The following is a 24,609-nucleotide window of genomic DNA, read 5'->3' as shown; positions in this document are numbered from 1 at the left end:
CACTAGAGAGGTTGAAAGTAATGACCTGAGATGAGGTTTGTTTTTTGGTCACGTACACCAAGTTGCTCATGTGAAATAAACTCCCGATTACGAAAGTTAAGGGAAATGTATTCCTATAGCTGCTCTAGAAAACCATTAAAATCTAATTATGAGCCCCCCTGTCTGCCGATGGGGCCAAGACAATCTCTCCCTCTCAGCAACAGAATGACGAAGGACCTTCTCAAATAAAAACAGTTGTTAAAGAGCACCTTCTTTGATTTTAAATATATTGCATTTTGTATATCCAAGGCTTTAAATTAAGCTCCCTGTTGATACAATGATTTTATTTATGGGAATCTATCCAAGGTAATAAGACTACTTGTACATTGAGGGGTAGCAGAATATGCTATCCAAAATGTGCTGCTTTGTCATTAGAACTATTTTGAGCTACAGATGTTGTCTGTGGGAATTAGGTTCTTCCACAAGATCACAAGAAAAACACTCAGGCACGGGAGATTGTGGTGCGGCATGATTTATTCGTGTGGAGATAGAAGCTGCCTCCTGGGTTTCCAATGTCCTGTCTCCCTTTGTCGTGCCATGGAAAAAGTCCGTGTTTTCAGCAAGGCCAAGACAAAAGCCAGTGTTTGGAGTTTCTGCTCCATATTAAAGTACAGCTCAGTTCAGCATCAAGACAGCTTAGTATGTGCTTCCAGTTGTAGTCCACTTCAGGCTCCCTCCTGGAGCCCACATGTGACATTGCATGGCTATGAGTCATGTGGCAGGTAGGACAACAGGGCCAGGAAGGGGGACTTATGAATGTATGGAATGAGTGTGGGTCATCCAGGTGAGAAAGAGACAGAGAGAGCCAGTGCTTTTTTGTACCCTCCAGGAGTATATTAGCTTGAGTGTGGGACAGACCTGACAGACCTGGTGCCTTTTGAAAGGAACAAATCAACTTCCTAAACTTTCATGGATTTTACATGGGCCCACCTCTCAGCTAATTTCTTCTTCCTCCAGGCTAGACCAGTGGGCCTCTATGGTCCAGCACCTTCTCCTGCACCATTTTGACTTCTGTTGAGCATACATGTCTACATTCCTGTGCTCCTACCTGACAATCTGGTACTGGAGGTGGGGAAGGGAGGAGTGTTAATCCTCTTGGCAAAGAAATACTTTAATCCCCTTGAGTGAGAAGCTGCAACTTCCTGGCTGAACAAGCAAATGGGCTTATGCTTCCCATTTTATTAAACTCAACATCTAAGTCCCTTTCGCTCTCTGTTCTCAATATGTAGCTAAACACCAGTGCTAACACAGGCATTTGGAGAACACCAGATGCAAGAAGGGCACTCTGACCTTCCCTTTTCTTCCTGAAAGTGGGAGATAAAACTCCCACATGAAAGCTGCTTTCCATATACCAGTAGGGGTGAAACGTTCTTACTAAAGATGGGGAGAGCCAAGAGAGAATGAATTCTGTACAAACAGACCTTACTAAAATATTCTTATCTTCTTTGGTGTCCTCGTATATTTGGATACTTTTCTCCAGTTGCTTGTCTTTGACCTAGTATATAAGCATTAAGATTTTGCACCTTCTTTGAGTCTTCATTTTCCCATGAGGGCTTTCATGTACATGTAAAAATCTGCCTTTCTCCTGTTAGTCTGTCTTCTGTCACTTCAACTCTCATGCTAAACCAGGCACCCTAAAAGGGCAGAAGTAAAGTTTCCCCTACAAAATGAAGATATTAATGGTATCAGAAAATAAAGATAATCTAAATAAACAATGATAGGGAAATGGTTAATTATGGTTAATGCACTGGAGAAAATATTTTCAGGCAATAAAAATGAACTATGAAGCACATACCAGAATAATATATCATAACTTTTAAATAAAAATCCGGGTTATAGAGGTATATTTAGAATATTCAGAGTTATGAATTATGAGATTACACAACAAAGAGATGAAATCAATGTACTAAAATGTCTCTAGATGGTTAGACTAGGTATTAAAATTTTTTCTTGTTTTTATAACTTTTTATATCTTGTGGCACTTACATTACATTTGTAACACAAGGAAAACATTTTTTTTTTTAGTTTTAAAAAGATAAGAAGTTAGGGAGTAAGATGCCTATAGTTAAGAACTACTATGTTCTATCTTATCCTACCTTCTCCCTCAAAATTTAAGAAGTATTGATTTTGTAGCAATTTTGGTAAGACAACACAGGCACACAGTTTAAGGAGTTGGTCTCCACTCAGAGAGAGCTTCATAGGACACACACACTGAGACCATGCTGTGTGAAATTGCCAAACTTTGACTTTTTAAAACGACAACTTCACTTCAACCCAATACTTTTTTAATATATATATATATATTTAAATTTTTATTTATTTATCTTTAGAAGGGAAGGGAAGGAGAGAGGGAGAGAAATGTCAATGTATGGTTGCCTCTTGTGAGTCCCCTCTTGGGAACTAGCCTGCAACTCAGGCATGTGCCTTGACTGGGAATCGAACCACAATCGTGTGGTTCGCAGGCCCGCACTTAATCCACTGAGCTATGCCAGCCAGGGCTCAACCCAATACTTTGATGAGAACTTTGGAAGAAAGAGCCTCTTAGTTCTACAATTCTTGAAACTGGTTTTGTTGGTGTAATTAGAGATAGTCCTCTGGGAACTTGTATAATCAATTTCCAAAGGATTAACTAATACTGGATATTGGTGTAGGGATTCTCAGTGGGGAGGGATTTCTTTCTCATGATCAGAATACTGTTGTTTTATGCAGAGCACGTCCTTTCAATTTTCAGACACTTGGGAACTTACTATTTTGTTCAATTATTCACAAATATTTATTGAATTCCTACTATATTATGCCAGGCCTTGTGCTAGATACTAGGGAAAGAGTAAATAGAAAACAAATTTTAATCAGAAAATTGCTGGATACTATAGAAGCAGAGCAAAGGGGAATGGACCATGCCGAGGGTTGGTCATTTAAGACATGAAAACATCTGGTGAACTGTCTTGATTTTCTAACATGTAGAATTTCTGATGTCCAAATGCTCCTGCCTACAAAGGCAATGTCTTACCCTGCCTAGAACAGTACTGACAAATGTTCCCTGAATCCATTTTATCCCAGCTTCTTGCAAACTGCCTCACTCCATTAACAAATTCTTCAGGGCAGGGCTTGAGGTAATTGATTAAATTTCAGCTTTCACATATCTTTGGAGTCTGTATTTTCCTTCCTGAGGAGATATTCTCATTACCTTAATTAGACCTAAACATTTTCCAAATTTCTTCAATCACAGACTAGTAACCATAGATTTGCAAATATTCTCTTGGGAGACTTCCTCAAATATTTTTTCTAAGACCTTAGGCCATATGCAACGATATAACTCATTATGTATGTTGACCTTAAATATATTTAACAACTAGTATACTAATATCAATTAATATATAAATCAACAGTTCTAACATTTATTCTCTTACATTATCTAAATAAATCAAACTCTATTTTCATAAAACTGCTTATCAAGCGATACGTGTGCTGGTTTCAGCAGCCAGTAAGTTCACAGTTCACAGCGTATATACCAAATTGATGTGTCTTGAGGTTTAGAGGAAGAATGCTAGAAATGCACGTTTTTTGCCAGCTCCATGTTCTTTTTCTCCTGCCACTTTGAAAAATCCGATTTAGCACTCTGCATCATAGACATTTCAGTTTTTTCATCAAACCCTCATGTTAATATTTTGCAGAAAAATAAGAATTAGAAGAATGCTTTAAAGATGCGGAAGCTGTGATTTCTTAAGCTGCCAATGGGAAGCTTCCACTTATAATAAATTTATTTTATGAAGCAAACCTTTTAAAAATGTTTGTTGAATTTATTGGGGTGGCATTGCTAATAAAATTATATAGATTTTGGGCACACCATTCTATAACACATAATTTGTATATTGTATTGTGTGTTCACCACCCAAAGTCAAGTCTCCTTCTGTTGCCATTTATACTCCCTTTATCTCTGCTAGCTCTTCTATCCCTTGTTCCCTCTGATAATCAACATACTGTTGCCTGTGTACATGAGTATTTTTTTGTTTTTTTTGGTTAGTAACTTCAACTTTTCCATGCAGCCCCCCAATTCCTCTCTTTTCTGAGAACTGTCAGTCTGTTTTCTTTATCTGTGTTTCTATTTTGCTTGTTACTTTATTTTGTTCATTAGATTTTGTTCGTTAGATTCTATCCTATAAGTGAAATCATAGGATATTTGTTTTTCTCTGACTGGCTTATTTCACTTAGCATAATAATCTCCAAGTCGGTCCATGATGTTGCAAAAGGTAAGATTTCCTCCGTTTTATGGCCGAGTAGTATTCCACTGTGAAAATGCCCCATAGTTGTTTTATCTACTCATCTACTGCTGGGCACTTGGGCTGCTTCCATATCATGGCTATTACAATAATGCTGCAATGAACATAGGGTTACGTATATTCTTTTGAATGGGTGCTTCAGGTTTCTTCAAATATATTCCCAGAAGTGGAGTCCCTGGATCATAAGGCAGTTCCATTTTTAATTATTTGAGGTAACTCTATATTGTTTTCAGCAATGGATGCACCAGTCAGTCTGCATTCCCACCAAAAGTGCAAGGGGTTCCCTTTTCTCCTCATCCTCGCCAGCACTTGTTTCTTGACTTACTGATGAAAGCTATTATGACAGGTGTGAGGTGATATCTCACTATGGTTTTAATTTTCATTTCTCTGATAATTAGTGTCATCGAGCATCTTTTCATGTGTCTATTGGCCATCTGTCCTCTTTGGAGACGTGTCTTCAGGTCCTTTGTCCATTTTTTAAATTGGATTGTTTGGTTTTTGGTGTTGAGTTTTATAAGTTTTTAAAAATATGTTTTGGATATTAACTTCTTATTATATGTATCCAATTCAGTGGGTTCTTTTCACTTTGTTCATTGTTTCCTTTGCTGTGCAAAAATTTTGTGGTTTGATGTAGTCCCATTTGTTTATTTTTTCTTTTGTTTCCCTTGCCAAAAGGAGACATTTTAGAAAAAATATTGCTATTTGAAATATCCAAGATTTTATTGCCTATGTTTTCTACTACGTAGTTATGGTTTCTGATCTAATGTTTAAGTCTTTAATCCATTTTGAGCTTACTCCTGTGTATGGTGTAAAAACGTGGTCTAATTTCATTTTTTTGGCATATATCTTTCCAATTTCCTGAATACCATTTAATGAATATATTTGTGTGTGTGTGGGGGCTCCCACCTTCAGGGCCCCCCCATCCACCACAGATGAGAATAAGTACCAAGACATGATCTGCTTGGGGAGGAAAGGTGGCCGACCTCTCAAAGGAGAAGGGCCAGGAGCCTGTTCCCCAATGGTCTTTTATTGGGTTCAATTTACCCAGGGTTACAGGTAAAGCTCATTAATCATTGTCAGGCAGTAAGGATCAAACAATAGATAACATACAAAGAAGTATGATGGCTTATTCTTAGGTCAGTTAGCTAAATGGCTATAAAACTTTGGAAAACAAACTCATTTCATGTGTTGATCCTTATCAGAAAATTGAGGGCATTCTTAGCAAAGCACGTTCCACAGGATTTTATGAATTCTTTCTCAAGCGTGATTGCCCCGGGGAACTGCCTGTTCCTGCCCAGAGCTGCACTGCCCTCCAGCATCATTTCAGGCTTAAGTCAGGCAAGGGAAGTAAGGCAGCCAAGAGATTGGGAGACTTCTTGTAGACGGACTCAGGCTATATAAAAGCCGAGGGGCGAGGGTCCATCACCCCCTTCTATAGCCCACCCCAAGTCCTTCCCTGAGGGCTCCTTTATGACCGTGCCTGTCTTAGGTCATCCATCCCTTGAGGAATCTTTCCAGTCATTGGCTAACCAGTAATCTGCCTGGGGCCAAGCACAGTGAAGTAAAAGGGGGAAGAGGTGGCATTCCTGCTGGGAAGATAACCTTTATCTCCTTAGTGGCTTATGGTCCGGAGGTCCTTTACTTAGCCTTAGCCCCGGAGGGTTACAGCTTCTGAAACCAGGCAGGGTGGTTCCCAACATATATTTTCTTTATTCACTAGAGGCTTTGTTTGTTGTCTTTTGCCAGTTCTTTTAAGTTTAAAGTCAGATTGTTTATTTGAGATTTTTCTTGTTTCTTGAGGTAGGCCTGTAATGCTATGAATTTCCCTCTCAGGATTGCTTTTGCTGTGTTTGGGTTGTTGTATCTTCACATATTTATCCCACAGTATCTTTCAATTTCTTCTTTGATCTTATTATTAGCCCATTTATTGTTTAGTAACATGTTATTTAGACTTCATGTCTATGTGCTTTTCAGTTTCTTCTTGTGATTGATTTTTATTTTCATAATAGTATGGTCAGAGAGGGTGCTTGATATGATTTCAATCTTCTTAAAGTATTGAAATGTGTTTTGTGTCCTAATATGTGGCCTATCCTAGAAAATGTACTTGGAAAGAGTATATTTTCTGTTGCTTTGGGATGAAATGCTCAGAAGATATCAATTAAATATATTTGTTCTTGTGTGCTATAAGGCTGTGATTTCCTTGTTAATTTTCTCTCTGGGATAGCTATCCATTGATGTCAATGGTGTGTTAAAATTTCCTACTATGGACAAGGTTTTACTGTTGATCTTTTGCTTAATGTCCAACAAAATTCACTTTTTATGTTTGGTGCTCCTATGTTGGGTGCATGAATGTTTACAAGAGTTATATGTTCTTGTTGGATTAGCTCCCTTTATCAGTATGTCCTTCTTTGTCTCTTACTATAGCCTTTCTTTTAAATTCTACTTTTTCTTATAAATACTGCTATCCCCGCTATTTTTTCATTTTCATTTTCAATAAATATATTTTTCTATCCTTTTACTTTTGGTCTGTGTGTATTTTTCATTCTGAGGGCCATCTGTTATAGACAGCATTTATATGAGTCTTTTTTCTTGTCTATTCAGCTACACTATGTCTTTTGACTGAAGTATTTAAGCCATTTACATTTTAACTGACCATTGATAGGTACGTATTTATTGCCATATTATTCTTTTTTTTAAACATTTTTATTTTTTAAAAAATTTTATTTATGTATCTTTAGAGGGGAAGGGAAGGAGAAAGGGAGAGAAACATCGATGTATGGTTGCTTCTCGTGTATCCCCTGCTGGGAACTGGTTCCTGCTGGGGACTGGCCTGCAACCCAGGCATGTGCCCTGACTGGGAATTGAACTGCGATCGTCTGGTTCGCAGGCCCGTGCTCAATCCACTGAGCTGCACCAGCCAGGGCTTTATTGCCATATTATTCTTTTCACTATGTTTCTCTGGTTCCTCCTCCCCATCCCCCCCCCCCCCCCANCCCCCCCCCCCCCCCCCCCCCCCCCCCCCACACCCATCTCCTCTTTCAAGACCTGTTAACATTTCTTGTAAATCATGTTTGGTGGTAAGAAACTCCATTAGCTTTTTCTTCTCTTGGAAACTCTTTTTTTCCTTCGGTTTAAAGGATAGCCTTGCTGGGTCGTCCTGGTTGTAGGTCCTTGCTTTATATCATTTTGAATATTTCATACCAATCTCTTCTGGCCTGAAATGTTTCTGTTGAGAAATCAGCTGACAGTCTTATGGCAGCCCCCCCTTGTATGTAACTATCTTTTTCTTGCTGCTTTTAAGATTCTTTTTTGTGTGTTTAACCGTTACCATTTTAATTATGATGTGTCTTTGTGTTCATCTTGTTTGGGACTCTCTATGCTTCCTGGACTTGGGTATATTTTTCCCTCATCAGGTTAGGGAATTTTTCAGTCATTATTTCTTCCAATAGGTTTTCAATTTCTTCCTCTTTGTCTTCTACTTCTGGTACCCCTATAATGCATATGTTCTTATGCTTCATATTTTTCTAAGACTCCTACACTATCCTTATTTTTTAATTGTTTTTTAACTTTGCTGCTGTTTATTACTTCTAGTGTATTCTTCATTTCAGACTGTTTTTTATGGTTTCAATGTCCTTTTTGATGCTTGCTATGTATCTTTGTTGAAGTTCACTTAGTTTCTTGAGAATCTTTATAACCCTTTTTTTAAAACTGTATGTTTAGTAAATTACTTGCCTCTATTTTATTTAGCTGTTTTTCTGGAGATTTCTCCTGAATTTTAATTCGGGACCTTTTTTGACTTCCCAATTTGGCTGCCTGTCTGTGTTTGTTTGTATATATGAGGTAGAGCTTGTATGATTCCCAGTCTTGGTAGGGTGGCTTATGTAGTGGGTGTCCTATTGGACCCAATTGTGCAGTCTCCTCGATCACCTGAGCTGGGTGCTCCAGGAACGTCCTTTTGTGGGTTATGTGGGCCCTCCTGTTGTAATTGAATCTTGATTTTTATTGGCCTGTTTGTGTGTGGGATCAACCTTAAGGCTGAAATCTACTATATGTGTTGTTTCTAAAAACCTATTGTATGTGTGTGTGCATTAATTTTCTTGCATCTATTTATCAGTTCTGTTTACTATATAGGTTTGTTTTCAGACATTCCAATGGAAAAAAACCCCAGAAAAACTAGAAACTGTTGTGTTAGTTGTAGAGCATAAGAGAGAAGATAAAACGTGAGAAGAAAAACGTGTGGCCAGGAAAAGCACTATTAATTAAAAGTAGTTGGAGACTATCCATATTTTGTCATGGATAATGCACACTTTTTGCCCAAATTTTTGAGGGAAAAATAAGGATGTGCATTATTCATAGGTATAATGATTACATAAACCTATGTATAATGTGCACAAAATGTGGGTACACATTGTACATGGCAAAATGAAATAATTTGTTTTATGCTTAGACTGTTTTATGAAAAGACCACTGAGGCTTTAAAATACTGAATTATGTTAGTAATGGAAGAGGAGGATTGAGAAGGGAAAAGGGAGAAGTGTGGGCATTGTGGGTGTGGGAATGACAATGGAAAGTGATTTGGGTTGATGCAGCCAGAACTGCCAACAGAGTATTAGCAAGGATAACTTCAGAAATGTCAGTAGAGTTATTTCTCAGAGCTGAAGATTTTTTTGAAACAAGAATCTTGCAGTAGAAGAGTTAATAAAACAACTATGGGACATTTATACAATGGTATACCTCTTGGCCATAAAAAAGTAGAAAATTTTATCCTTTGTGACAGCATGGATGGACCTGGAGAACATTATTTTAAGTGAAATAAGCCAGTCAGAGAAAGACAAATACCATGTGATTTCACTCATATATGGAATCTAATGGACAAGCAAAATAGAGACAAACTTATAAATGGAGAGCAAGATGACAACTATGGACATTAGCGGGTGGAGGGATCCAGTAGAAAGGAAAAAGGACTCATGGTGATGGACATCAGTGGCAATTGGGAGAAGGGCAGGTACAAGGGAGAAAAATGGTAATAGAAAAAATACAATAAAGAAGAATTTCTTGCTTAGGTTTTCTTTTTCTCATTACTTAGCCAGTGAACTGACTGTTCTGCATTAAAAAATACTTAAGAACTTTGAAAAGAAAGGATTTTCTAATCTAACACCACACTTTTATTTATTTTTTATTACAGTTCAAGTGCCATCGTCTCCATTTTCTCCCTACCATTCCCCCCACCCCAGCCATCTCCCTACCTCCTTCTCCTGATCCCACTCCCCCCCCCACTTGGTTTTGTCCACGCGTCCTTTATAGTTGTTCCTGAAAACTGCTCCCCCTTCCCCCACACATTATCCCCTCCCACCTCCCTTCTGGTTACTGTCAGTTTGTTCTTAATTCCCATGTCTCTGGTTATATTTTGCCTGCTTGCTTGTTTTGTTGATCAGGTTCCACTTATAGGTGAGATAATCTACTGCTGGTATTATATCCTAAGAACCCTGAAATACCAGTCCAAAAGAACCTATGCACCCCAATGTTCATAGCAGCACAATTTACAATAGCCAAGTGCTGGAAGCAACCTAAGTGCCCATGAGTAAATGAATGGATCAAAAACTGTGGTACATTTACACAATGATATACTATGCAGCAGAAAGAAAGAAAGAGCTCCTAACATTTGAGACAGCATGGATGGAACTGGAGAGCATTATGCTAAGTGAAATAAGACACCACACATTTACACTTGCAATATATACACACACATACTTTTTTTTTAGAGAGAGGGAGAGGGGAAGGGAGGAAGAAAGAGAGGAAAAGAAACATCCATGTGACAGAGATACATTAATCTGCTGTATCTTAAACATGTCCTGACCAGGGACCAAACCTGTAACCTTGGCATCTGCCCTGATGGCAAATTGAACTGGCAATCTTTCACTTTGCAGCATGATGCCCAAACCAACTGAGCCATACCAGCCAGGACCGTACTTTTTTTCTTTTAAGGATTCTTTATTTGTGTGTATGTATGTATGTATGTATGTATGTGGAGATTTATATATGTATGAGTTAATGGAATAGTGTATTTATGTATGGAGATTTATTTCAGCTAATCGTTTCTGTGATGGTGGGTGCTAAGAAGTCTGAAATTGTTGGGTGAGACTGGCAATTTGCATAGGAGCTGAAGCTAAAGCTGCTCTGTAGGGTAAGTGGAGGTTGTCTGGCTTCATTGCCCAGGTGCTGGGTAACTAAGGGAAGCAATGTTCCCATAGCCTTGGAAGGGCCTGATAACCAGTGTTCTCATAGCTTTGAGACTGGGTCTGATAAACTATTCCCATAACATGAAGAGGGCTCGCATTGTAGAACTATGTTATGTTGTGTAATATTTTGTCAGTTTTCTGTCTTTGTTCCCCTCTAGTACTTAAACAGGTAGGGGCTTTTTAATAGTTAGACATACACCTTTAGTGAGTGTGACTTGCCCACCTGTGAATAAAGGTATGTCAAGCATCCCCACAGCTCCGTGCATTTTCTTCTGTCTCCTGGAGGCAAGAGTGGATCTGCCCGGCCTTGATCGGTTGCAACACATGCTCTTTTGCTTTTAATATCTTGCAACTGACTAGGCAAGGCCCTCCCACATTATGAAGGGAAATATTTACTTAGGGTAAAGTGGTTGTCAGTGTTAACCACAAGTACCAAATGCCTTCATAGCAGTTACCTAGATTAGTGTTTGATTGAATCACTGAGCACTATAGACTAGCCAAGTTGATATAAGACTATCACATCAGAACACTTCTCCAGACTTGAAATTCCAATTATTACTACTTGAGGAAACTTTTTTCTTTGAAGACTTAGTTTTTCAAGGACAGTGTTACTAAAAAATAATGCACTTAAAATTACATTACAAAAGAGATTTTTCTCATTTTCTTCTGATTTCTGTGCAAATCTCAGTTTGTCACAGCTTTATCTCAGGGTGTTCAGGCCACCACAGCTAATTTGCGAGTCAGCAGTGGAAAAACTGAAAAGAGGTTGTGCTGCTTTAAGTGAAGTCAGCAGCTTGGCCCTCAGGTGGAGTCACTTCCTGCACTGTGATAAGGCTCACCTGGGCATACTCTGTCACTCATTACCAGGGAGCACCTTCAGCTCAGCATGGTAAGTGACTACTGTGCTTGTACCTTGTTGACAGTGTTGCTTTGGTGTTGTAGCAAATTTTACTCAGCATATTTAGCCCTCTTCCTTACCAATCAATTCTTAATAAATTCTTGATATGAGAAAAGAAATTTTTAAAGAACCATGCTTCTTTTAATATCCATATTTGAAGCAGATTTAAATAAGCTCTTCTTTATTCAGCTTTGTTTTTGCTGCTTTTAGCAAAAGCACAGTTAATATGCAGGTGTTCATTGCCTTTAACCCAAATGCTGAAGCATGAACCACGGCTTCCTTTAGTTTTTGCATTGGTTTTAGATGTGATGTGCTGATTTTTCTGTAGAAATCAATTACTTCACCTTCAAGTGTGATTTTAGAGTTTCTGGGGACTTCAGACCCAGGTTACCACTGCTGATCTCGTAAGTGTGTGGCAGGTAAAGTGCATGAATATCTTCTTTGTTCTCTCTTGACTTTAGCTTTTGGGGACCACCTTTTAAGATCCACTTTCCCTTTAATCTCTATGTTTCAATCACAGTAATTTTAGTTTCTCAGAATTTTTAATTTTGAAGTGAAAGTAACCTTTCAAACTGCTTTTTCATCCTTGATCTTCTCACCCCACTGGACTCTCTGTCTAACATTTTAAGGGTGTTTAAATTGTTTTGCTCTTAAAAATGATGTCTTCCTACATGAGGGATCCTCATGGTAATGGGAATGTGTCTTGACTGTATTAACTCGGTATTCTGGGTATGATATTTACTATAATCTTGCAAGATATTTCCATTGGGGAAAATGTGTAAGAGGTACAGGAGATCTTCTGTATTATTTCTTATAACCATATATTAATATGCTCTGATATACAATACTGATATTCAGTGGGCATTTTATAATCTTTTGTTATTTTATAGTTTAACCTTTTAACAGATTGGGAAGGAGGAAAAAGCTAAGAGAGGAATAAAGTAAACATAACAGCATTTTGTACTCTGGGACACAGTTATGTTATGGACTCAGCTGCTTCTCTAATCGATGAGGGCGAGGTTGGTCCTTGTTGGGCCAAATGTTCCTGCTGAGTTTCAAAAAGACAGTGCCACTCCTATGTCTGAACCATTTGGGTAACAGGCCACGGAGCAGCAATTTAAAAAAGAAAAAAAAAATTTATCCTTATCTGAGGACAATTTTTTATTGCATTTTAGAGAGAGGAAGGGAAAGAGAGAAACGTTGATGCAAGAGAGAAGCATCGATTGGGTAGCTGCTGACAGTGCCCAGACGGGGGACCACTCACACCCTGACCGGGGACCAAACCCGCACACCTAGGTATGTGCCCTGACCAGGAATTGAACTCACAGTCTTTTGGTTATGGGACGATGCCCCAACCAAATGAGCCACACTGGCCAGGGCAGCAACTGGTTTTTTTTTTATGTTGGTGATTTTTGTGTGTGATTATTCTGAGCAAATGCCATGTGTGCATCCGATGTGGACTGGGGTGGTCAACAGTTGAGGAAGGATGCTATGAGAGAAATCTACACGTAAGTAGTTTTCATGTTGTGGAAACAATGAATTCCCCTTCCCTACTTTTAAATTTTTACCTAAATTTAGGGATTTAGATGAGACTTGATCTGATTATAGCAGCTGTTGTACTGAGATCATTTTAAAGTCCAACAGGACTTTAAACGTAGGGGTGTGAGGAGGCTCTTTATGGTGGAATGTGCTGTTTTGATCTTTATGTGCCCGAGAGTTTGGAATATTGGTTGATACTAAGGGAAGTGCTTTCTAAATCAAGTTAACAGCCTTTGTCAGGAGAGACTGGTAGTTGTACAGAGAAGAAATGAGGGGGAAGTATTCAATTAGTGAGCTTGAATTTCTCATAAAGCAAAGAGGGCTGTGTTGTGACTTATAAATCAAGGAGGCAAAGTACAATGTGCTGAGTGAGGATAGAGTCCAAGTCTGATGGCAGGGGTGTGCCCAGCCAGGGCTTCCTCCCTCCCTCTGACCAGGAGTTTTTTTTTAGTTGAATGTCAGACCTTGGGAGAGTACCAAGGCAGGGTTGCCCAGCAGCTTATTAAGCAGACAGCCTGATGGGCTCCTTATGATGAAAAAGCAGCCTCATAGCCTGTAAGACCCCTCCCTGCTTAGACTTGTCCCATGACCACCTACAGTGAAAACTCAACTATATTAAAATCAGTTGCTGTCACTTTCAATTTTTAGGATTCTTTCTTTTTATCTTTTTAGATGAGTAGATATTGTCTACTCAATAAATAAAAAGGTTGTTTGACTTCAAAAAATGTGAATAGTGATTTAAAAGTGGGTTAGGAGAGTAGAGGCTGATGATGGTGAAGGAAAACAGTAAAGTTTGAAACAAGAAAAAAATCACTTACTATCCAGATATAACTATAATTATGTTTTGATATATTTTAAAAACACTCTTTCTATATTTTAAAATGTATTTGACATCATACACTATATAACTTGTACAACATATAATTATTACTTAATATTTTATCATAAACATTTTCTATGTCATACTTTTTTTGGTAAATATTTGAGGCTTGAATACCATGCCATTGTATTGATGGACCTTCCTTTAAATGGTCAATAATAGGTGCACGATTCAGTAGATTGGCCCTTGTTTTTCACTCTTATAAATTACAATATTGTGAATGTCATTGTACATTTTTAGGTTATTTCTTTTATATTTGTTTGTCAATACATTTACCTATTTATGTAGTAGATATCTCCAGGCCTTTTAAAAAATCAGTGTGTATAAAAATTATCTTATGTATATCTGGGTTGTTAAATCTAGTGCTTATTTCCTTGGTAAATTTTTCACTACTTTTAAGCTTAGAACATCCTTACTTAGTTAAAGCCCATATGAATAGCAAGTGTTGCTTGCTATTCTCAAGATGTGAAAAGATAACATCATTAATTTATCTGTTATGGGTTTTAATATGTGTCAAGTCTATACATTGATATTGGTTTTATTCTTTCTGATAACGAGCTACATTTCTTCTGGGTAAGACAGCTTGATTTTGTGTGTGTGCGTATATATGTATTTTTCTTGATTAACTCTTAAGCAATTACACAACAGATACCTAATTTATGTTATTGAAAGAAACTTCTTAAAGGAATCCAACTCCTTTGTTCAGTTGTTCCTAAAACTTACCTGTATCCTGGTTTTTGATTTGCATGAGATACTTCCAATTTGCCTCATAATAAATTTCTCCTGTTGGCATAAACTAGCTGGTCTCTGTCAGCTATAAGAAGAAGTGCAGAGTGATGTGGCTCATGAGACCTAGAGAGGCCTGCTGGGTTCTAACTCATTCTGGCTTATTTCAGAGGGAGTGCCTTTCCATTCACGTGGGCCAAGCTGGTGTCCAGATTGGGGATGCTTGCTGGGAACTCTATTGCCTGGAACATGGAATCCATCCGGATGGCTTTCTTCTCAACAGTAAAAAGGATCAGCTGGGAGTTGCTAAAACAGAGCATAAAGATACCTCTTTCGATACCTTCTTTTGTGAGACAAGAGCTGGGAAGCACGTGCCCAGAGCACTCTTCATGGACCTAGAGCCAAGTGTTATAGGTAAGATAAGGTTTATGTTTTAGTGTACTTTACCAGGGCCACAATCAAAACAAACAAATCAATGATCAGTGGGTGGGATTGTTAAATTATACAGTCTATATAAATAGGATTATGTCATGTTGGCTAGGGAGGCTCAAGTGATCTTTCAACAACTCTGTTAGGAAACATTGTTGTCATCTCCAATTTATAGATGAGGAAACTACATCTTAGGAAGGTTATAGAACTTGCCTTAGATAATTGAGTTATTCAGGGTTGAACTTCTGTGATTCTAGGTTTGCCTTCTCATAAAACCATTCTCTTTGAACAGAAAGCAGCAGAATTGAGTGAGGGAGAAAGTGTAAAATAGTTAATACAACACTAATAAACGTATTAAGTTAAGCCATATAAAACTGCCAACAAATGACCATTTTTTACTAAAAAATCTCAATTTCTTATGCTATGACCTGATAATAATAGAAATTTCTGTGGGGTACAGAGGAAGTCATCCAAGGTGTCCTCCTGAGGAAATAGCATCTGCAAATTCACAGAGGCATGGAGGAGCGTGCAAGTTCAACGAGAGTTCAGTGTGGCTGGACCTTTCAGTGTGAACAAGATGGTGATGGGACAGGAGACTGAAAAGATAGTTGGGGGTGGGTCATGGGCTCAGGTAGGGGGAGAAAGGAAGTATGGTCAGAGAAAGAATTTTGCAAGTTTAAGGTTTTAGGGTTTACAGTTGTGAGTGATGCTGACTCAAGTGGAGTGGAACTGAATGGCATTAGGGCTAAGGAACCCATGGAACAGTCAAATAATTGTGTTTGGAAACCATAGAAGTCCCTGAGGATGCTGGGCCAGGTAATTAATTCATTGATCAACATGGAAAAGTTTAGGAAGTTGGGTGGATAGAGTGGTGCTGCTGATTTCTGAGAGAGTGGATTTCATTGAGAGAATTTATGGAACTCACCACCCTTAAGATCTCAACTGGACATTGTCATGAAGAAGCTGGCTTCTATAAATTCCATCAATTCCTCCCTTTCATTGAACTCAGACTTAGATTTTCTGGTGAGAAACAAAGAGCCCACTGAGAATTATATTCCCACTTATCTCTTGTTTATAAATATAGCTTTAAAAAACCCAACTTTGGTAGTATCTTGGGGGGTATGTGTATGTTAGTTAAAAGTCATTTAAACTCATTTTTAGTAAATTGAAACATTTGAGGGTGTACAAAATTCATGGTCATATCATATACAGAAGAGCAAGGTGACTCTAGAGAACCTTATCTTGCTCTTAGAAAATTAGTGCATTTCTTTGAAGGCAGTGAGTTTCTATGACTAACTATGGATGTCTGGAGCTAAGGCCAAAGATGTATATAATTAAAATGAATCTGCATAAATGCATGCCATGAAGCCAAATTTATCATTATTATTTATGAGTCTTGTTTAATGAGCCATACATCATGCCCTATGATCTCATTTAAGCCTCATAATAGCTCAGTGGCGTAGGTCTTGTTATTACCCTTATTTGTGAGGTAAAATAATTGAGGCTAGAGACATAAGTATTTGCTCTATAGCTAAGTGTGGAAGGCAAGATATGAATGTAGGATATTACTTCTTGAACACATGCTCTTTACTACAATGCAGTGCAGCAGCACACTGTAACCAGAACAACATTCCAAAAGCCTGCTTAACCTTCAAACACTACTGCATAATTCTTCAGGAGTTATACCATTTGGGTAATTCTAAGGTAGGGGAGTAGGACATGGGCCTCTGGCATACTGTGTTTCTTATGCTGCCCAGGGTTTTAAAAGGCAATGAAACCAGGCAAGGATTGCACTGGGTTGTATTGGATACTGCCAACATCTTACCCCCAATGTACCTGCCACATGCATTTATGTTAACTGTATTTGAGTTGTGTGGGCATTTGCACATGCCACACCTTCTTTGTTAAAGCATCTTTAAAGGATATTAGTAATAATTTACATTGGTATCCTCTTTCATACTTTTCCAACAAACTGTTGGCTCTTTGTGGATTAAGAAACACTTGTCTTAAAATATCAAAGTGCCACAGGATGTGTGGTGGGTTGAAGGGCGTCTCCTAAAAATCTACGTCCACTCAGAACCCCAGAATATGACTTCATTTAGAAATAAGATGATGTCATACTGGATTAGGGTGCCCAAAGTCCAGTGATCTGTATCCTTATAAGAAGAGTGAACACCCAGGGGAAACAGCATGCAGGATGGAGGCAGAGACTGGCGTGATGCAGCTGCCCACCAAGGAACCCTAGGCACTGCCGTAGTCATCGGAGCTTGTAGACAGGTGCAAAGCAGATTCTCCCTCAGAGCCTCTGGAACAAATCAACACTGCCAACATCTTGCTTTTAGGCTGCTGGCCACCTGTATAAATTTCGCTTGTCCTAAGCCACCTGGTTTGATGTAATTTGTTGCAGCAGCTCTAAAAAAATGAATACAGGGTATATGATGGAAAAGCATACTTTCAATTTGTAGCATACTAGTTATACCTTTTCCTAGACTAAGGAAGGCCAAGTCAGCAGTTTAAACCCATTGCTTTACCACAACATTGGGGGAGGGGAGGAATCCTGGTCCAGGGCTGTGTGAGAATTAGCAGAGGGCTAGCGGTTGATGGAGTGGAGTGGCTGACCTGCTTTTCCCTCTGCAGATGGGATTCGGACAGGCAAGTACCGCTCACTCTTCCACCCAGAGCATCTCATTAATGGGAAGGAGGATGCTGCAAATAACTATGCCCGAGGCCACTATTCTCTGGGGTCAGAGATCATCGACCTTGTGCTAGAGAGAATCCGAAAGCTGGCAAGTGGCTCTCTTCTTCTCAGCTGGGTTGGGGGAAGTGTGCCTGAGTGCCTGGGATTCTGCCGGACACCTAAGCACCACCAGCAGTTCTACTACCCACATAATCACCTCGGAGCCTGCTTCCATGCTCAGAGCTGGAAAGTGTCCTGATGCAGGCTTTGTTCACACTGTGTTATGTAGGAAAAGCCAGGCTCCACAGCTTCTGTGTAGCCCCATTTTCTATCTTTTAAAAAAGATTTATTAAGGAAATATTTTATTTTCTCCCTGCTTTATTGAGATGTAATTGACATATAACATGTAAATTTAAGGTGTACCACAATAGGATTAGTTAATACTTCTATCCCCTGACATAATTACCTTTTTAAAAATTTTCTGGTGAAGACATTTAAGATCTACTCTCCCAGCAACTTTTAAGTAGACAATACAATATTTTTAACTATGGTCACCATGCTGAACACTGGAGGCCTGGATCTTGGCTTTATCTTCTAAAAGTTTGTACACTTCAACCCAAATCTCCCCATTCCCCTCCCCCACCCACCCCAATGCTCAGCAACCACTATTCTGCTCTCCATTTCTACGAGTTTGGCTTGTTTGGGTTCCATACATGAGTGCGATGATACAATGTTTGTCTTTCTCTTCTGACTCATCTCACTTAGCACGATGCCCACAAGGTCTCCCCATGTTTGCAAACAGCAGAATTTTCCTTTTTTAAATCACTAGTCCTCATCTGTCCTTCGCTTCTGCTCACTTGCAGTTTATCTTGTTATCGGAGAGTTCCAAAGCACCCTAAAACTTGTAATTTTTCAATAGCAACCACTATTTGTAAAGTTAACAGGAGGCATATCCTACCTGAAAATTAGTTACTCTATTTACTGACAGCTAATTCTTTAAGGACGTATGTCTGGAAAACCGCTCGTCGAGCACATGTTTTGGCATTTGCCATAATTGCTAGGTAATACAATACCTTTACACTAGCCCAGTAAACTGACTGGGTATACAAATTTAGGCCTGACATTTACTGTAGGGGAAAACTATATTGCTTCAATGTTTTGCTAGTCATTTTCATTGTTATTGATAGAGACCTTGCTTTAGATCGTATACTTTTGATCTAATTATGGAGGGCAGATATAATTATGGAGGGCAACAAAAGACAGTTGAATATTTATACTTTACAGTAAATCTCTACAGTGCTTTGCCACCTCAGAAGTAATGACTCAAGTATGTTTCAAAATAAATATGTTTGTTGTGCAGTTGATAATAGTAAATCAGTCCTTCATGAAAGTTTTGGTTTATTTTGGGAACCACTGCTTCCTGGTTTATTTGGCTGAGTTCTGACATCTTGTTTCCTTTCCCAGGCAGAGCAGTGCAGTGGACTGCAGGGATTTTTGATTTTCCGAAGCTTTGGTGGAGGCACTGGATCAGGATTTACATCGCTCTTAATGGAGCAGCTCTCGGTACAATATGGCAGGAAAACGAAATTGGAGTTCTCTGTCTACCCAGCCCCCAGGATCTCCACTGCTGTAGTAGAACCTTATAACTCCATCCTCACCACCCATTTCACATTAGAGCACTCAGACTGTACCTTCATGGTGGACAATGAGGCCCTCTATGACATATGCCATCATAAACTTGGTGTTGAACGCCCCTCTTACACCATCATTAATAGGTTGATAAGTCAGGCAGTATCTTCCATTACTGCTTCCCTCCGGTTTGAGGGGTCCTTGAACGTGGACTTAAATGAATTCCAGACCAACCTGGTACCTTATCCAAGGATACATTTCCCCATGACAGCCTTTGCCCCCATCATTTCTGCTGACAATGCATACCACAAGGACTTTTCTGTGTCAGATATCACCACTGCTTGCTTTGAATTCTCCAACCAACTGGTCAAGTGTGATCCTCAACTAGGGAAGTACATGGCCTGCTGCCTACTCTACAGAGGGGATGTGGTTCCTAAGGATGTGAATGCAGCAATTGCAGCCATGAAGTCAAGAAACTCAATTCAGTTTGTAGATTGGTGTCCAACAGGTTTCAAGGTGGGCATCAACAATCAACCACCCACAGTGCTGCCAGGGGGGGAAATGGCCAAGGTCCAGCAGGCTGTCTGCATGCTGAGCAACACCACAGCAGTTGTAGAGGCCTGGGCCCACCTGAATCACAAGTTTGACCTAATGTATGCCAAGAGGGCATTTCTACATTGGTACATGAAAGAAGGCATGGAAGAAGAGGAGTTTTTACAGGCCAGGGAAGATCTGGCTGCTCTAGAGAAGGATTATGAAGAGGTGGGGCAAAGTTCCTAATGCATATGTGATGGTAAAAATGAATGTAGAATGCCATGTTTACTTTTTAAGACATTATACAGTTAGTGGGTAGAGTTCCCTTGATTAGAAGAGGAAAGAAATCAAATCAAGCAAGAACATAAGTTCCACACTAAGTTAAATCAGCCAATATTAACAATGAACACATCTTTTCTTGTCAGTATAATTCAGCATTGCTACCTGTGAATCTTCTAAGCTTCAGAGTCCTTTCTGAGTTACATATGACTTTTTCTTGTTCTTTGAATGGAAACCTGGCTATATTATTTGCTTTTTCAACCATGACACTGTGAAACCCTGTACTATACCTGAGGTGGAGCACAGCACAGTTTTGATTATTAATGTTATTTCCTCCAGGTCTATACTTTGTACATTGATTAAATAATGAACATTTTCAGTATGATTTTTTTTTTTTCGCTTCCAGATGAGGGCCTTAAGGTCTCAGTTTGCTTTTTGTACAAACAAACAAAGACATTTTTGGATCTTTCACAAATTTGAATCTCTGGGTCCTATAGGTCCTGTAAGTGAAAGTGATCTCTTTCAGCTTTCCTTCCTTGATGAGGTGTTCTCAAATTGTGGCCCACAGAACTCTATATCAAAGTGATTTCAGAAGTTTAGAAAAAAAAGGTAGATTCTTAAGCTTCACTATGCACTTGCTAAATAAGAAACCCTGGGGACTGGAGGTGGGGTGATATGAGGATTTGAAGTTAAAAAAAATACTTAATGGCCCTGGTTGGTGGGGCTCAGAGGGTTGAATGCTGGCCTGTGAAGTAAAAGGTCACTGGTTCTATTCCTGGTCAGGGCACATGCCTGGGTTGTGGGACAAGTCACCTGTTGGGGGCATGTGAGAGGCAGCCAATTCTCTCACACACTGATGTTTATCCCTCTCTTTCCCTCTACCTTCTCAGTAGCTCAATCATCAAATCCTTTCCCAATCTCTAGCACACTTGTATCTAAATGTTTTTCTGCTTCTCACTTTGTCTTCCTGATCCATCTTACTTACTACTTCATGACTGCATGTTCTGAAGCACAGCNAAAAGGTTACTGGTTCTATTCCTGGTCAGGGCACATGCCTGGGTTGTGGGACAAGTCACCTGTTGGGGGCATGTGAGAGGCAGCCAATTCTCTCACACACTGATGTTTATCCCTCTCTTTCTCTCTACCTTCTCGGTAGCTCAATCATCAAATCCTTTCCCAATCTCTAGCACACTTGTATCTAAATGTTTTTCTGCTTCTCACTTTGTCTTCCTGATCCATCCTACTTACTACTTCATGACTGCATGTTCTGAAGCACAGCTTGGATTATTCAAAACTACTAAAATAGTTTTGAATCTTCACATATCCTCTACTATCCCAGAGGAAAGACCTCTTCTTTCCAAGGCCACTTATGATTTGTGCACCTTCTCCCCCTAACTCTTCTAGAAGACCTTGTTCTTCAACGTCCCTGTGTGTTCTCTCTCCCTTTCTCCATTGACTTCTTTTCTTCTCAAAATATTTTATTTATTTTTTTTTAGAGAGAGGAGAAGGGAAGGAGAAAGAGTGGGAGAGAAACATCAATGTGTGGTTGCCTCTCATGTGTCCCCTATTGGGGACCTGGCCTGCAACCCAGGCATGTGCCCTGACTGGGAATTGAACTGGTGACCTTTTGCTTCACAGGCCTGTGCTCAATCCACTGAGCTACACCAGCCAGGGCCTTCTTTTCTCTTCTTGTATGTTGAGGTCTCCTCATTAAAAAAAACCAACATCTTTTTTCTGGATTCTATTATTCTTATAACATACTGTCACATTTTTCCACTCCATCAAACTTTTCGAAGGAATATACACATGTTGCCTGCAGTTCATCTTCTGCTCACTCTTTAGCCTTTGTTATTTGGTGACCTCCCCATCATTCTACTAAAACTATTGTCTTGAAGACCGCTTGAAGATCATACCTAATTTATCAAATCAATGACTTTCTGGGCCTTCAGATTTCTTGACTTTAAGCATTTGTTGCTTGCTGTGACACTACTTTGTTCTCCTCCTCATCAGACATCTCCACAGACTCCTTTTCTCTACCATCTTCCCCTAATGAAGATGCCCTTGATTCTCTTTTCTGGTTTTTATCTTATTCACAACCACATCAGCTTTACATGGATAGTATAATTTTCATTCTCTTCTGAGTGAATTCTGTACTGGAATTTCTCCCTAGTGTACTGACCTTATCCTCCCAGGTGTTTTGCCTACACTTACACTAAACTTCTTCCCAGAAAAACATCATTTTCCTCCAAAGAAACCTGCTCTTCCTTTGGTGTTCTGTCTTATTTATGTCATCATCTCTCTGGTAAAGCAGAGTCTAAGCAACACCATCATTTTGACTGCTTTCTCTTTTCTTTTTAATTTTTTTAATATTCACTTGAGGATATTTTAAAAAATTTCCTTTAGAGACAGAGGAAGGGAAGGAGAGAAAGAGAGAGGGGGAGAGAGAGAGAGAGAGAGAGAGAGAGAAACATTGATTTGTTGCTTTCTTGTATGTGCCACACCAAGGATTGAACCCGCAATCTGGGCACGTGTCCTGACCAGGAATCCAACCTGCCACCATTTGGTTTATGAGACAATGTTCCAACCAAATGAGTCACACCAGCCAGGGCTCAGAATCCCTTCCTTTTTCTTCCTGTTGACACCATCCTAGCTCAATCATCAAATCCTTTCCCAATCCCTAGCACACTTGTATCTAAATGTTTTTCTGCTTCTCACTTTGTCTTCCTGATCCATCCTACTTACTACTTCGTGACTGAATGTTCTGAAGCACAGCTTGGATTATTCTGCTCCTTATAAAAGGCTTTCATGATTCTCCATTGTTTTAGGCATAAAATGTAAACTCCTGCATGTGACATGCAGAGCCTGTTACCGCTAGTTGCATCTTAAATTCCCAATCCCATCCTGTACCTTGCTGTCATGCATTCCATCCAAACTAGACTCTCCCCACTTCTCAGCATAGATTCTTCTCTCTCTCCTATGCCTTGTTCCTTCTCACTGCTGTCTCTCACTTCCTGTGGGGCCATGGGCTGTGATTCCTACTGCAAACCCAGTTCAGATGTTACCTGTTCCATGTAGCTGCTTGGGACTCTTCCTCCTCATGCTTCTCTGAGCTGCCAGAGCAATCTGTATTATCCATTTACTCCCACTCTAGGATTCAAGGGACAAGGTAGGTTTACAGTTGCAGGTATGTGAAATGCAGAGTTAATGCTTGTACTGTTATTTATTAATTGTTGTATTATTTTCCATACACACAACTATAAACTTACAAAACTATGCCCTATTCTGTATTGTAAATACTCAGTGATGAAACTTTTTTCATGTGCACATCCCGTACAGTGCTCTGAACTTTTATTAGACTTTTAATAAGTAGTAAAAAAATTTTTTTTAATGTGCATGTATTGTTTCTCTCTTTAGACACTGGAGGGCACTGGTGAAATGCTTAAATACTGCTCAGTTGTTCATATGAGTGTTGCTGGTCTGGGGGGCATTTGTGTGCATGTGCGTGTGTGCATTGCCACACACAGAAAGACCATTTATAGGTTTTTCTATTGTTTTTTAACAATTAATAACCTAATAAGATTAAGATAAAACAAGTTATTACATAACATAAACTTTTAAGTTCAGCTTCTGAATCTTGTTATTGCTAAGTCTAGCAAACTTAAAGAATCACTTTTAAAGAAAATATACATGGATTTCTGTTCCTCTTTGCAATCTTAGATAAACATTCTTAAGTATTTTATATTGCCTTTATACACTTGAAACATTTTATTTTATTTTAAGAACTTTAATTGTCTGATAAATTTTCTCAACACCCTATTCATATCCTTGCTTATTTTTCTTTTCTGATCAATTTTTAGTAGCTCTTTATGTATGTGATCAATAGACCATTTATCTTTTATATGAGTGGCAAATATTTTTCCAAATTTGTCATTCATTTGTATTTTGACTTTGCTGCTGCTGGTGATGGTACTGTTAGCTGCTGGTGTGTGTGTAGGTTGTTGATTCCACCATGAAGAAGTTCATTTTATATATTTTTATGACTTACCACCAGGCTGAAGAGAGTGGAACCACAGTCCCTCTCTGGGAATCTGGCCCTCAGGCTCTGCTGTAGGAGGCCATCAGGCCATCAGGGTACTTGCTGATGTCTGTTGTTAGTGGACTTTAACTCATTAAATTCTCTCATCTCTGAATTTCTCATATATTCTTTATACTAATTGCTACTGTTTTATAGTCCATAACTTATGTATTTCATGAGGTATTTGCTTTTCTTTCATTTTGGTTTTGTCTACTTGCTTAGATGTTGACTCATGGAGAGCAGAGGTCTTGCTTCACACACCAGTACCTCCCAGGTGCCGAGCACCGTGCTGGGCAGTTACTGTGGGTTCAGGGAGCACCAATTAAATGCTTTGTGGCCCTATGTCCTAGGAGGCCATGGAGCATGTGGGGCTTCCCAAGAGGGA

General features: G+C 39.2%; 1 protein-coding gene across 1 annotated transcript; it reads left to right on the top strand.

The window, feature by feature from the left end:
- Positions 1–11,362: 11,362 nt before the first annotated feature.
- On the top strand, positions 11,363–20,950 carry TUBAL3 (tubulin alpha like 3). The gene is made up of 4 exons (XM_037065888.1): positions 11,363–11,447; positions 14,772–15,015; positions 17,668–17,816; positions 19,172–20,950. The coding sequence occupies exons 1-4, from the start codon at positions 11,445–11,447 to the stop codon at positions 20,114–20,116; spliced, it is 1,341 nt and encodes a 446-aa protein (XP_036921783.1). The 5' UTR covers positions 11,363–11,444; the 3' UTR covers positions 20,117–20,950.
- The last annotated feature ends 3,659 nt before the right edge of the window (positions 20,951–24,609 follow it).

Source organism: Sturnira hondurensis, unplaced genomic scaffold, assembly GCF_014824575.4.
Source record: "Sturnira hondurensis isolate 20B ecotype Veracruz unplaced genomic scaffold, ASM1482457v3 Scaffold0016284, whole genome shotgun sequence".
Lineage (NCBI taxonomy): Eukaryota > Metazoa > Chordata > Mammalia > Chiroptera > Phyllostomidae > Sturnira > Sturnira hondurensis.
This window is presented reverse-complemented; position numbering and strand designations above follow the sequence as displayed.

What these genes read in the sequence shown, in the direction of transcription:
- TUBAL3 (XM_037065888.1), top strand. An exon ending in CCTAGAGCCAAGTGTTATAG is followed by an intron (nt 15,016 to 17,667) that starts GTAAGATAAGGT and finishes TTCCCTCTGCAG; the next exon opens with ATGGGATTCGGACAGGCAAG. An exon ending in TAGAGAGAATCCGAAAGCTG is followed by an intron (nt 17,817 to 19,171) that starts GCAAGTGGCTCT and finishes TTCCTTTCCCAG; the next exon opens with GCAGAGCAGTGCAGTGGACT.